The 12,088-nt window shown below is 36.7% G+C and overlaps 1 protein-coding gene across 2 annotated transcripts; it reads left to right on the top strand.

Annotated features, from left to right (window-relative positions):
• The first annotated feature begins 9,437 nt into the window (after positions 1–9,437).
• LOC134650176 (serine/arginine-rich splicing factor 7-like) lies at positions 9,438–12,088 on the top strand. Of its 2 annotated transcripts, XR_010097029.1 has the most exons (5): positions 9,438–9,590; positions 9,683–9,862; positions 9,975–10,168; positions 10,911–11,146; positions 11,780–11,922. XR_010097029.1 is itself a non-coding variant. In XM_063505067.1 (4 exons), exons 2-4 carry the CDS (start codon positions 9,686–9,688, stop codon positions 11,931–11,933), a joined length of 525 nt encoding a protein of 174 aa, XP_063361137.1. In that variant the 5' UTR covers positions 9,442–9,590; positions 9,683–9,685; the 3' UTR covers positions 11,934–12,088. The 2 variants fall into 2 exon arrangements, 1 of the variants encoding a protein (XP_063361137.1); XM_063505067.1 differs by lacking the exon at positions 10,911–11,146 and having other exon boundaries at positions 9,442–9,590; positions 11,780–12,088.

The raw sequence follows: 12,088 nt of genomic DNA, 5'->3' as shown, positions 1-12,088 counted from the left end.
TGGAAAGATTTTGTATTATTAGCCTGGTTGTTTTGTCTTTGAAATGATCAACAACCCGGCTATACTCTTCTCGCGGATCTGAATAATGTCTAAAATGCGATGATAAGTATGTGTTGGTAATTATAACTATGCATATTATCATGTGATATTTTCCATTGCTTGATACTTCTATTAGAAGAGGTATGTAAAAATTTGAATGGCCCAATCAACAACGAAAGTATAAATTTGTATTGCGTCCAGTTTTTGATGAATTTGATTGGGAAGTGTAAGGGCGCTTGAGGGAACAGACAAAGTATTGTATGAAGTATAATATTTAAGTTGCATGCTTTCTGTAAGTAGCTTTAGGGAGAATGTCTGTCGGCCAAATGTACAAACGCGAGTACCAAAAATGTGTCATGTAAATGTTGATGCGTGCAAATCAGTGAACTCTGGAAGTTGAATGTTATTTAATACTTGATTTGTTATTTGTGTTTGCTAATGTGATATTAATTTGTTAAAAGTCATTTTTAGGGTTGGGATTTATAAAGCACATACATCTGCAGGTACTATTTATAAACTTGTACCTTTTGAATGAATCCCTCAGAAATATATACAATACTACATAGTACATTTTACCGGGACACTCATCCTGCTAACAGGAAGTAATTTAAATTTTATTTAAATAGAACCTTAAATTTTATGAATATCAGTAAAACTAAATTAATAATTATTCATGTATGTATTTCAACTACCTATTATAAAAACTTGTTTGCGGTCTGATTTGGTGGTGCAAATTAGACGCATGTCGCAACGACATACATACTTGAAATGTTTTTTTTTTCTTAATGAAAATGGACAAGCAAATGTATGCTTTAGAATTTCAAAGCAAAAAAATATTTATACATACATGGATTTGTCAAAATAAATAACTGTTCATTAAGTTTTCTTGCTTAACTGCAATGTTTTTTTTGCATTTGAGGTAGGATTATGTTTTGAAATCGTGTCCAATAGTCGACTTTGAGTCTGCAGCCACAGTGCTCGTATTGATAACCTCCCATTTATGACTCATGTGATAGTAATTAATAACATTTCGTCATATAATGCACATATTTAAAACCAATTTTTAGAGGGTATTTGTATATAAAATGTCATTCAATAGAAATTGCTAACTATGTAAACAAACCGCCATACTAAAATTGACACTAAATGTCAAATTACTAGTAACTTTTGTTTACATAGTTCGCAAGTTCTATTGAATGACAGTTTATAAAAGAGAATTATCATTTTATATCTGGATTGTGATCAACATTTTGTAATTTGAACAAAGGAAGAATATTGTTTTTTTTTCTTCATATAATTGGTTTAAGCTTGTTTCTATAAGTATTTATATTTATAGAATTTTGTAATTTTTCAACTGTACGTGCATTAACAAAAGTTTGTTTTAAGGAACATGATGAAATGAATCATACTCTTAGTGAGACGAATTTGGTGATAATGTTGGCTCATTAATGCTCAGCATTATGACATTTATCAATGTGTGCAACAGGTCTTTCAAAGATATAAGGATTTTATTACTTTTTATATACTGGTCAAATCGACTAATGGTTAATAATTTCGCTGAATTAATGTCCTCTTGTGTAACAAGCAACTGGCTTACAGAGCTCGCCACAAATCCTAAGCATTGAATAGTAAAAGCTATGAGAATGGGGTGAACTCTGGAGGTTCTGTAGCCGCCTTGCTTAGGCACATAATTGTTTCTGATATGTAAACTATTCTTGTCAATTAAACATACATTGGTTATTTGGAAACTTACACCGAATTCACCATTATGGTAATTCTAAGGTAATCATAAAGTAGTTTTAGTGTAGGTAGGTTTAACAAATTAATTGATGAAAGTTACGAATTGAAGTATTCATTGTAGTTATATTAGTTATTTGGAGTTTCCATGAGTCATCAAACTTTATATGAGGAGTATTGTAAAAATGAAGAGGAAATTTTGTATTGCAGTTCTGTTGTTTATTCTACCTACTTTATTTAAGCCAGTAAATATGTACTTGCGATGGTCATCTGTCGATTGGTCGATTATAATTCGAAATGTGTTTAGATTGTTCTATATATGCGGTTGCATATATGTATATGAATTTGCCGCTTTTTTTATTATTTCTGTCATTGCACAAGATATACATGATAATTCTTGAAAATTATGAATAAATGGAAACATACTAAGGCCATTAAGTAAAGTTCTTAATGCTATATATTTACAGTATTTATCCAATATTTATTCTGATAATAACCTGTGTAGTTTTTTACGGATACCTACTTAGATATTTTGTCTCCACTTGCATAAAACACAAATGCCTATCTACCATGTATGTTCACAGTATTAGGTGCAATATTTTTTTATCATACTTTGTGCAATTTATCAACTTTGTATATATGTATATCGGGATTACTTTATTATTTATAGTTTTTCTGTGAAATTACTTATAAAGGCCTATTTCGAGTTAATTGGCCTAGTGAAGATGTGTAAAACTGTGTTTACAATTCACTAATGAAAAATTGTCAATATTGACCTATGTATGCTATGCCGGCCATAACCTGTTATTTTTTTCTTCTACTTGACAATGTCGTGAAGGGGCAGTCCGTCTCCTAGTTACTTTTTCTACTCCAGCACTTAAATGTGTCAATTAAATGACTGACAGTGATATCTAAAGCAATGTCATTTGAATGATTTGTCTATAGGCTCATAAGATGACTGCTAGCAGTCATCTTATGAGTATAATACAACTGCTTTATTTTTTTTAAAGATACAAGTTCCGATCATCTTGATTGAAAGAGGTATGTTTTCATTTACAATAATAACTCTTTTTTTTTTAAATAATAACTCAATTTTTTTTTTAATAATAACTCTTTTTTTTTAATAATAACTTTTTTTTTGCTGCAGCTGTCATAGAAAAAGTAATGTATGCAACAGCTCATAATTGGTTCTTAAAATTCTCGGGTCTTTTTTTACAAAACTCGACTACGTCTCGTTTTGTAACTTCGACCCTTGAATTTTAACAACCCTTATTATATCACTGTTGCATAAACTACTATTAAACGCTCCCGCGGTGGACTAGTGTGTAAAATGTGTACTGACCATAATAAACGCGTTCACTGCCAGTGCGCGCTACGAGCGTAGCCGATTACGTGGTTTATCCGCTTTGTAGCGTAAAGCGCTAACGAACGGAAAACCCGCCTACTACCCAACAGTGAATGTGTTAATCATGTTCAAATGTAGGTACAATCGGCAGCAGAAGTATTGGTAAAACGAGAGTTTGTTCAAATAATTTTGAGTGCTTTATCAACCTACCTAGTCAACTTATTTAAATTCTAGGCACTTATGTACCTCATCGCAATTTCATTCATTTAACACCAATAATAATAATCAGTTACCTAGTGCATAAACTGTGTAGCTGCATGTTATAGTCACTGTGCCTGTGTCAAGGTACAAAGCTATCCAGGATTCAAATAGGTGGACGTCACTTGTATAGTATGAATTATCTGAATTGAGTTTTTAGCCTCAAACCCTAAGCTGTTAAACAAAATGCATTGATTATTTTGTGCACCGCGGTGGTTACCTAATGTGTCATTAGTGAGAAGGATCAAGCCGGTTTAAAAGGCAGTTTTAGCGTTCTACACGTATGGCTCTAATTTATGTAACAGTTTTTTTAAGAGTGTGTGGAAAGAGAAGAGTCGTAGAATCTATTGGATCTCATACATTTCACGACTCTTACCTGTCGTACTACATTACCCCAAACGTGTTGTCTCTGATTGATGTTACATGAATTCGAACCATATAAGTAGAACGCTAAAATTGTCTTTAGCTACGCTAAAACGGACTTGATCCTTATCGCTAATGAAAATTTAGGTAGCCACCGCGGTGAGGCCAAAAAATCATCTCAGATAATTCATACTGTATCTGCTTCTGACTTGTACATTATACTTGTACAGTCAAGTGTAAAAACATGGGTGTACTAATCAATAATCATACTCAAAAAAAAATGTCCCATAGCTCTTATGTCAGCGAATTATGAACATATGGGTGGGACATATTTTTACACTTGACTGTACATGCTAGTAACGACGACTGGTTCTAAACTGATTCAGGGAAAGACGCGTTAATACGTTGTTGCACATTGAGTTGTGTAATTTAAATTTATTTATCATTGTAAGTTATAAAGTTAATATAATGAGATTTATTCGAGTTATTTTTGTATTCATATCTTATAATTATGCATAAAGAGTCCAAAAGTAGTTTCAGGATGGATGTAAATCTGTGAAGTAGATGTATTTGATCTCAAAGGCGAATTTTAAATTTTAAGATAAGGTACCATTAAAGTTAGGGGCACCCAAATCGGATGCATTCAAACTAAACTATTCCTTTCAGTCGCCATTTTATGTAAAATTATAATTGTAGTATGTTTTAATAAGTGTTAATAAACAAACAAATCAACCGTGGTAGTTTCATTCAAAATTAGGTAAGGGTATGCGCACACGGGCAACTTAGTCGCCAGGCGACTTATTTGTCTCTTACGACAAATTAATCGCCTCCTCGCCATGATGCGCGCACGAGAGCGACAGCAACACGACTTTTTTCTACGCAACATGGATTTCGAAGAGACGACTGTGGTCGTTGCACTCGTATTAAAAAAACCGATGAAAACGTCGAAAAAATCAATAATCAAATCAATCAATCAATATCCATTATGACTATATTGTTGAAGTTAAATAAAGGATTTTACTTAATAAATAATTATTACAAAATATATAGAGGTCTCCGTTCCACTTCTTCAATTAGCCTACTATTGTCAATTATCATCTTCTACGACTGGCATTTTACTTCGTATTGAATGCGGGCGCGTATCCGTACACGTAAACATACAAGCTCTCGCCGCGGCGATTGAGTGGCATCTGTGGGCCTACCGCGAACCACGTTCGATGTGTTGCCTCTCTGTCGCACTTGTAAATTCGTACGTAAGGGAGGCAACACGTCGAACGTGGTTCGCGGTAGGCCCTCTGGCCGGCGGGCGACTTATTTGTCGCCCGTGCGCGCACTAGCATTTTGACGTGAGAGACAAAATAGTCGCGGCGACAAAAGTTGCCCGTGCGCGCATACCCTAACCCATAGACTTGACGTGAGAGACAAAATAGTCGCGGCGACAAAAGTTGCCCGTGCGCGCATACCCTAACAATATTGACGTATTTATTTCGAAACTAGCTTCTACCCGCGATTATGTTTTTCCCCAGACCTTAAACCATCAACTAACCATCTCCATACCAAATTTATACTTAGTTACCTACCCCTACTACCTCTACTATTAACTATCTCCATCATGGACCTAGAATATTACGGACGGACTGTCACCTAAGACAAACTGTGACACTGCAATGGCGGACGGTTTGAATGTGTGCGTCTAGACGAGTGTTACCATGTAACACAAATTCTCCCCTAATGGTGAAACAATTATTTTTAATATCGTCCTTGTTTTCAAATAAAAAAATTGGGACAGTTTTACGTAAGACAATAAAAAAGGTGTGTACGTATCTGATTTTATAGGTCTTGAAATTCGCAATATTGCACAATTACTTTGTGCAAACATAATTTTCAATTACCTAACGATACTTAGCATCGTAATGAGATCAGTTCGTCATGTTTTTTTTAATTTATACATTTAACTGGAAACATATCTGGTTTTCAACAAAAAAATTATAATACATAACAAACAAACGTTAACTATCAAACATGCATGTAAGCGTCTAATCTCCTTAGTATCGGGAACTTACCATACCGACCTAGTTTGAAATGCACAATCAATAATTTAACCCAGCCATTCTCAAAGTGTGTTCCGCGGAACCCTAGGGTTCCGCGACACCCCTGCAGGGGTTCCGCAAGAATTTAGAATTATGCTTATTTAATAAAAAAATACACTTCTAAAAACTATTGTTTTATTGTAGGGTTGCATCAAGTATTTCGCTTTCCAAAAGGGTTCCGTCAAAAAAAAAGATTGAGAACCGCTGATTTAACCATTTACCTAAATGATCTCTTAATACATAATGATTTAATAAGAAGGGTATCAATGACCCTACTTTCGGGAAATTACCCTATTCATGTTACTGGTCACACTCCTGTTTTGCAGTTTGATAATTTATAAACAACAAATTATCGTGATTTTACGTACTAATTGATAAACTTAAGTATGAAAAGTTATTTCGTGACTTTTTTTCTTTCGATCGGTACAATTCTAGCAGGATTTAGCTACGCATGCCGGCATATTTTATATTTTTCTTCGACATGTTTACTTCAATGACGTTTCGATTCGTCTGACGGCAAACTGGTGGATGTGGGCTGTCAATGTGTATGTGTCACGCGTAAATACTATGAAACTGGTGGATGTTGGAATCACAGTTGTGTTGTAAGCGAAATTCTGTCCGTAATATTATAGGTCCATGATCTCCATAACGAATTTCATCAAAATCGGTTCAGCTGTTGTTTAAGCATCAAAAATTTACAGACGGAGCTACTGTCGCATTTATTGACCGAGCGTTAGCGAAAGTCTCCGTTCAACAGATTCCCGTGAAATTTGGTAAGTTCGAATCGTTCGGTAGTTAAGATATATTTTTTGGAAAATGTTCAAAATAGCGGAAATAAAGCGTCTATGCACTTAAGCCCCCCATTCACACTCCTACACTGTAGTCCGTCTCACAGGACTGCGGAGTAGGATATAGCTCACGCACCTTCTACTTTGTAGTTCGCCTTGCAGGACTACAGAGCAAGAAATAGCTCACACACGGTTCCGTTTTGCCGTCCATCATCAGCTTCGTTTCTCACTAGTGTCGGTCTACCTAGTCTTGAAAATAAAAAAGAGTGTGGGAAAAGAAACTGCTAAAAATTCGCCAGAGAGCGTCATATTTCTTAAGTATTGGTAATAATTGTTGCAATGCCTATTTCTCCATTGTTTGTTGGAGTGATTGGGTGATTTTTGGTCCCACAAACAGCGATTTTCTTCATAAATTTCAAAAAAATGGCGCGCACTGTGTCATACGTCAAACACGGCAGTCCTCAACGTAGGACGTCAACCCACAAACAATCCTGTGCGGCGGACTGCAGCGGTGGGCGAGGCTTGCAGGATTTGTAGGACCCAAAGAGGCATCCTACTTGGGTTTTGTACGACGGCACGTAGTCCGCGACCCCCATAGTCCCCATACACAATCCTACATAATGAGGCGGACTACAATGTAGGAGTGTGAATGGGGGGCTTATGACTCCTGTGAGTTCGTGAGGTTCGTTGTGATTTGGACTTTGGTTGTGATATTATACTTGGTCAAGCAAATCTTGTCAGTAGAAAAAGGCGGCAAATTTGAAAAATCGCGGGTTATCAACACTACTTATAATGCTGTTCAAGCATATCTTGTCAGTAAAAAAAGGCGCGAAATTCAAATTTTCTATTGGACGATATCCCTTCGCGCCTACATTTTTACACGACTGCCCAAACAAAAAGAGTGTATTGTTGTTGCCTTTCTACTGACTTGCATCCTTGCTAGGGCTTACAATTCGAATATTCGAATTTGTCGAATATTCGACCTGTTTTGATATTCGAATATTCGGCCGCTCAGGTTTCGAATATTCGAATATTTTTTATTAATATAAAAAAATCTATATCATCCGCTGTAGTTACAGTTTCTGTGTGTTTTACGGGTATTTACAGTGAATGAGGAACGGTAGGTACCCAAATACGAAGGAAATAATATTTTTACTGTATTCCTCTCGATAGACTTCGTGAATACAGTGAATCCTAACTCAATTTAAAAGAAAACGAAACAAAAAGTATGTTATTTTTACGGTGCGTAAGTTTTAAGTTAAAGGATCATTCTGTTTATTCAGTACAAGCGTACGTTAAGCGAATTTTTGAAGTCTAAACCTTGCCACTTATCGCAATTCTCAAATTTAATCATACCAAACCTGCCCAACTTGGTAATCTAACCATGCACTTTTAGCTGACGAATAATCCACCCAGTACTCAACTAACTTTTTCCCTTAAATATTCCAATATTATATAATTAGCCGACCATTAGAAATAATAACTTGCCAAAACAAATAATGTCAATAAAGATTCAAAATACAATGAAATTAAAGGCCTTTTTACAGGCCTCTGAGTGATTACAAGTTAATTTAAATCGGAAAATAATTACCTACTAAAAAAAATATCTTACATACCTAGGTGTTTGGATGGTTAAAGTTATATTATTTCACGCAACGACGCACTTATAATAAGTTTTATCAGAAATATTAAATACGTCTAATTTTGGCGTTATACTTGTTTTTATAAATGTGGGCATCTTATAAATAGTAGGATGATGTCGTCGCCCAAATCTAACATTTAGTTAATTTCATTTTTATGTAGGTATATTGTTTTTCTTTGTATCAGTTCTTTTATATTTTGTAGTTTCACAGTGCCTTGGTTTTATACTGTAATGCTGTGTTACTTATTTGATCAATAAATAAAATAAATAAATAAATGATAAAAATCTAGTCAATTAAACTGTGGATTTCTGCCAAATATCCTTAGTTTTAGCAATATGTGAAAAAAGCTTTTGAATAAAACGATAATAAACCGATTTCTCGTTCCTTTTCTTATTTTTTATAATATTCGAATAATTATTCGAATACGTCGTCCTTGGAGGATATAATCAAACGGAGACGCCATGTCTGTAATTTTCTGTACAAAACAGTCTGCCGATTTTTGCGGGGGAGGGGAACGTCAAATGTATGCGTAACGTAAAAATAGCCATGTCAGATAAACGTCAGTCCATACATTGTGTATGACCGTTGGCCGCCTATTTTCGACAGAGGGGAAAGCCTGTTAATGGCTACTCCGTTTAGTTGTATCCTCCAAGACGTCGTCAGAAAAAGTCGAATATTCGAATATCTGAAAGTTTCGAATATTTGCAAGCCCTAATCCTTGCCCTGGATGCCAGCTCTTTAAGCCAAATCTCAACACAATCTCATAGCCGGTTTAAACTCTCGTAGGCGAATTAGACTCTCGCGCGAGCCACGAGACGAGCCGCGCCACGATACGCGAGTCCACCGTTTACACTCGCGTTCGGCTTGTCATTCGGTTATAAACCTTATGCCGTGCCGTTAGTGTTTAAATTATATTAGCTCGACGAGCTTGCGAGCCACGAGACGAGCCGCGAGCCCACCGCTTACACTCTCGTCTCGTGGCGCGGCTCGCGGCTCGTCTCGTGGTTCGCGCGAGAGTTTAAACCGGCTATCAAGAAAAAGGGGCAATCTGTGATGGCGCCATCTATGCAAACCTTTGACAGTTGCCAACCCGAGGTCTATATAGCTAGAGACAAAATGACAAAAATCCGCCATTTTGATTTCAACGCTTGGGATAGTTGGGCTTGCTTGTCGTGTTGATCCTGCCCGGCCGCCATTAGTGACGCCGGTGAACAAACCCGTTAAAGGTTATTTGATGGATTTACCTTAGTTGTGGTTTAATTTAACGTGACTGTTGCACCAGAGGTAATAAATGTGATTAGTTCAACACGCATATTTTAAAAGCTTGGTACGTATTTTTATTTTATGCATGTACTGCGTAGGTAATTTGTGTTGTAGGTTACTTTGCTGCGTATATTAACATGCATTGTTTTATTACAGATCATGTCACGTTACGGTGACTGTAAAGTGTACGTGGGTGATTTGGGTAACAACGCCAGTAAGCCTGAACTTGAAGATGCATTTTCGTACTATGGCCCGTTAAGAAATGTTTGGGTGGCGAGAAATCCGCCAGGCTTTGCCTTTGTTGAATTTGAGGATCCCCGAGACGCTGAAGATGCGGTAATAACCTTTTAACTCTTTATTAAATTACAAAACTTGGCACAATACTTAAAAAGGTACTCAAAACTTTATTGTTTGTGTGTACTTATTCAGGCTAATTAAATGTTTTCAGATCCGTGGTTTAGATGGCCGTACGATATGTGGTCGTCGAGCTCGAGTCGAGATGTCCAACGGCAGCCGTGGATTTGGAGGCCGGGGGCCTCCGCCCAGATCCCGCCTGCCGCCTCGGCCCTACGACGACCGCTGCTACGACTGCGGAGACCGCGGACACTACGCTCGCGACTGCACACGCCGCCGTCGCCGCAGGTGACTATTATTTTAATCATTTTATGTGTTGACTTTATGGTATGTGGGACAACAAATGCAGCTTTGAATAAGATATTGTCAGCGGCTGATAACAAACAGATTATAAAATCAGCAGAGTTTAGTTGAACAAGATCTTTCATAGTGACGGGTATGCTGTATGAATGGTGCACTTAAAGTAAATAAAATAATTTACACTACCTACCTAGCAAAAAAAGACAAATTTTAATAAAGAGCTCTGATATACATAAATTTAGTTACGGCATTTGTAGATAATGAATAGGAAACTCATAAAATAAAGTAATTAAGTATTTTTTAAACCAAGTTTCTGTATAAGCAAACAAATCCATACAGGTTTAACAAACACATGGATGCAGTGACCAATACATTATTATGAATATTTGTATCCATTTTTATTTTTGTGAATTTTTGAATAAGCTGGATAAAGTGAACAATTGGTAACCATAAAAAATCTGGGGTATCATTACAAGTAAATAATTTACATCTGGTGAGTCCAATATTTCTTCCTAACAAGATGCTCTACATGTTTTAATAAAGTGCTGTGGTAAATGTGTGAAGTTAATTTGCAATTTATTGTTTGTTACCTTCTGTGGAAAATTTGGTTGAAAGAGATATAAATGTGCACTGTAGGCTGGGGGGATGTCCATGCATTTAAAATTCAAAACAATGTATAGATTTCCCAATGTTTCAAGACTCACATAAACCAATGATAACTATGTTATAGGTTATCATTGGCCTGTGCGCCGAGACCGAACTCTTCAGAGTCTGCACTTCTTATTATCTGCGCTACGTAGATTTCACTTCGCGGCGTGTACTCCGATGAGTCGCCCGCATCGGTAACCCCTCTGCAAACTACGTAGCTACAGGCTACGTGCGCACGTCAATTGTCGACTACTACATTGAGTGTAACGTTTTCTACGCGTCGCGACGCACGTCTAATGTAATCACTGCGCGCACTCAGTGAGTTACATATTATTCACAGTATTTGAGTTCAAAGCAGACTTCTTATTCTATAAGTAATAATTATTTATTTCTAGTACAAGGCAGGTATAGTAGGGACAGTGGTATCGCATCAGGACACAGATTTGGTGGATTTGCTGCTGAAGATGGTACAAGAAGTTATCAAGAACTATCCAGAAACAAGCTCTACATGTAGAAATATGTTATTATGTCTTCACAAGAAACTAGCGTTATGACTTATGAGGCTGGCCTTATGAGATAATTGTAAATAATAAGCTGCCTGCTTTCTCAACTTATTCTCAGCTAGTTTGTAGACATTACATTCTTGTGAAATTGGCAAAAATGGCAAAATATTTCATATCATTATTTTGTAAATACCTCTTAAATTCTTCTGCCGCTATGTAAATTTATAATCTCATAAATTACCCTTAATTTAACAGTTTTGAATGATTCACGGTTAGCTTCATTAGACTTATATCGACCGGGATATGAACCATGATTACCTTTTGTATTGTTTTCGGGCTCCCGATACGCTTAATTTATTCAGATATGAGGTTTTTACAGAGTGGTGATAATAAGCATTAGTGATTGTGATCTAAGTAAGAATGAACGTTATTTTGTATGTGTTTGCAGCCGCTCTCGGTCCCGCCGCCGCAGCCGGTCCCGCTCGCCGCGCTCGGGCTCGCGCAGCCGCTCCCGTTCCCGCTCGCGCTCGCGCTCCAAGGGGCGCTCCATGTCGCGCTCGAGGTCTAGGTCACCATCCAAAGAATCCAAGAAGTCCAACTAAAAACCTTTTGACCACCTGAACAACTAGCTTTACTATTACCACTACGATTTCTTTTGTGTGTTAAGTGATACAGTTTTTGGATTCTTTGCTGAGGAAGACATTCCTTATTTATGTAAGGTATTAATTTTGCGATCAATAAAGAGACTTGCGAATTA

Source organism: Cydia amplana, chromosome 1 (assembly GCF_948474715.1).
Source record: "Cydia amplana chromosome 1, ilCydAmpl1.1, whole genome shotgun sequence".
Lineage (NCBI taxonomy): Eukaryota > Metazoa > Arthropoda > Insecta > Lepidoptera > Tortricidae > Cydia > Cydia amplana.
Note: the sequence above shows the minus strand (reverse complement) of the source record. Positions and strands in the feature narration are given on the sequence as shown.

What these genes read in the sequence shown, in the direction of transcription:
- LOC134650176 (XM_063505067.1), top strand. Translation starts at nt 9,686, where the DNA reads ATGTCACGTTACGGTGACTGTAAAGTGTACGTGGGTGATTTGGGTAAC. An exon ending in CCCGAGACGCTGAAGATGCG is followed by an intron (nt 9,863 to 9,974) that starts GTAATAACCTTT and finishes AAATGTTTTCAG; the next exon opens with ATCCGTGGTTTAGATGGCCG. An exon ending in ACACGCCGCCGTCGCCGCAG is followed by an intron (nt 10,169 to 11,779) that starts GTGACTATTATT and finishes ATGTGTTTGCAG; the next exon opens with CCGCTCTCGGTCCCGCCGCC.